General features: G+C 47.4%; 1 protein-coding gene across 1 annotated transcript in view; it reads left to right on the top strand.

Annotated features, from left to right (window-relative positions):
- CXCR1 (chemokine (C-X-C motif) receptor 1) overlaps positions 1 to 1667 on the top strand; it is a 51248-nt gene that overhangs the window by 7364 nt on the left and 42217 nt on the right. Inside the window, 1 exon segment of the mRNA XM_006891946.1 lies at positions 488 to 1499. Within this exon segment, the coding sequence (XP_006892008.1) occupies positions 488 to 1499 (1012 nt within the window).

The raw sequence follows: 1667 nt of genomic DNA on the forward strand, positions 1-1667 counted from the left end.
AGAGAATAGTGCAACAATGAATGAATGGAAACCCAAAATCTCTGTAAATGTTTATGAAAATTAATAAAATATAATTATAGGAAAAAAAAAAGACCAGCCTGGTCCTCCTATCTGAATGCACAGCTATGGCTGAGAATAGAGAAAGTGAGAGAAAGACCAGGTAGAGGTGAGGCAACTGTATGGCCAACCAAGGGCAAAGGATTTTCCTTCTTCTCCCACAGTCAGACCAGTGATGGAAGGGTGATAACAATGTGAAGCCAAACTCTAAAAATGTCCATCCAAGTTGGTGCCAAGGGTGAGAGTGAGGTTTCCTGGCCTTCACACCAATAGAAGCTAAAGATATCCTAGTAACTGCTATTGCATCTTTGATAAAAGTGTACTTGAAACTCAGTTACTAAGTCACATTTCTTTCCTTCTACTATTTCAACTAGACCATGGCTGAAACCCAAGAAGTTTTCACTTTGGATTATAAAGATCTGCAGGACAGTTTTGAGTATTTTAATGACACTGAGATGCCATTCATGGAACAAGATACTAGCCCCTGTGCTACAGAAACCGAGACATTCAGCAAGCATGCTGTGGCCACCGTTTAAGCCTTGGTATTCCTCCTGAGTGTGCTAGGAAACTCCTTTGTGGTGCTGGTCATTTTATACAATCGTGTCAGCTCCTCTGTCACGGACATCTACCTGCTGAACCTGGCCATAGCTGACTTGCTCTTTGCTCTGACACTCCCTATCTGGGCTGCATCCAAGATCAATGGATGGACTTTTGGCACACCTCTGTGCAAGACAGTCTCGCTCCTGAAGGAAGTCAACTTCTACAGTGGTATCTTACTGCTGGCCTCCATCAGCGTGGATCGCTACCTGGCCATTGTCCATGCCACGCACAAGCTGATCCAGAAACGCCACCTGGTCAAGTATATATGTTTAGGCATCTGGGGATTTTCTCTGATACTATCCTTACCCTTCTTCCTTTTCCACAGAGCTATTACTCTATCTTATTCTAGCCTCACTGTCTGCTACCAGGACTTCGGTAGCGATACAACGAAGTGGAGGCTGATGCTTCGGATTCTGCCCCAGAACTGTGGCTTCCTCCTTCCACTGCTGATTATGCTGTTCTGTTATGGATTCACCCTGTGCACTCTGCTCGAGGCCCATATGAAGCAGAAGTATCATGCTATGAGGGTCATCTTTGTTGTTGTATTTGTCTTCCTGCTCTGCTGGTTGCCCTATAACCTGGTTCTGGTCACAGACACCCTCATGAGGACTAGGGTCATCAAGGGGACCTGTGCACACCACAAAGACATTGACTGGGCTCTGGAAGCCACTGAGATTCTGGGCTTCCTCCACAGCTGCCTCAACCCCCTCATCTATGCCTTCATTGGCCAGAGGTTTCGCAATGGATTCTTCAAGATCTTGGCCACCGATGGCCTGGTCAGCAGGGACTTCTTGGCACGCCATCATGTTACCTCTTACGGTTCTTCCTCTACCAGTGGTGCTGCAAACCACAACAGCCCTAAACCCTGCTCTATCCTGCGCCAACCGCACCGCCTCTGACACACCCATCCCGATTATCCCAGTCACCGAATCAATCCATCTCATAGAGGGTCTTCCCCTCCTGCGTTGTCCCTCCACCCTCCCAAGCATGATGTCCCTCTCCAAGGACCT

The sequence above is a fragment of the Elephantulus edwardii genome, unplaced genomic scaffold, assembly GCF_000299155.1.
Source record: "Elephantulus edwardii isolate Elephantulus edwardi_28Jun2011 unplaced genomic scaffold, EleEdw1.0 scaffold00106, whole genome shotgun sequence".
Taxonomy (NCBI): domain Eukaryota; kingdom Metazoa; phylum Chordata; class Mammalia; order Macroscelidea; family Macroscelididae; genus Elephantulus; species Elephantulus edwardii.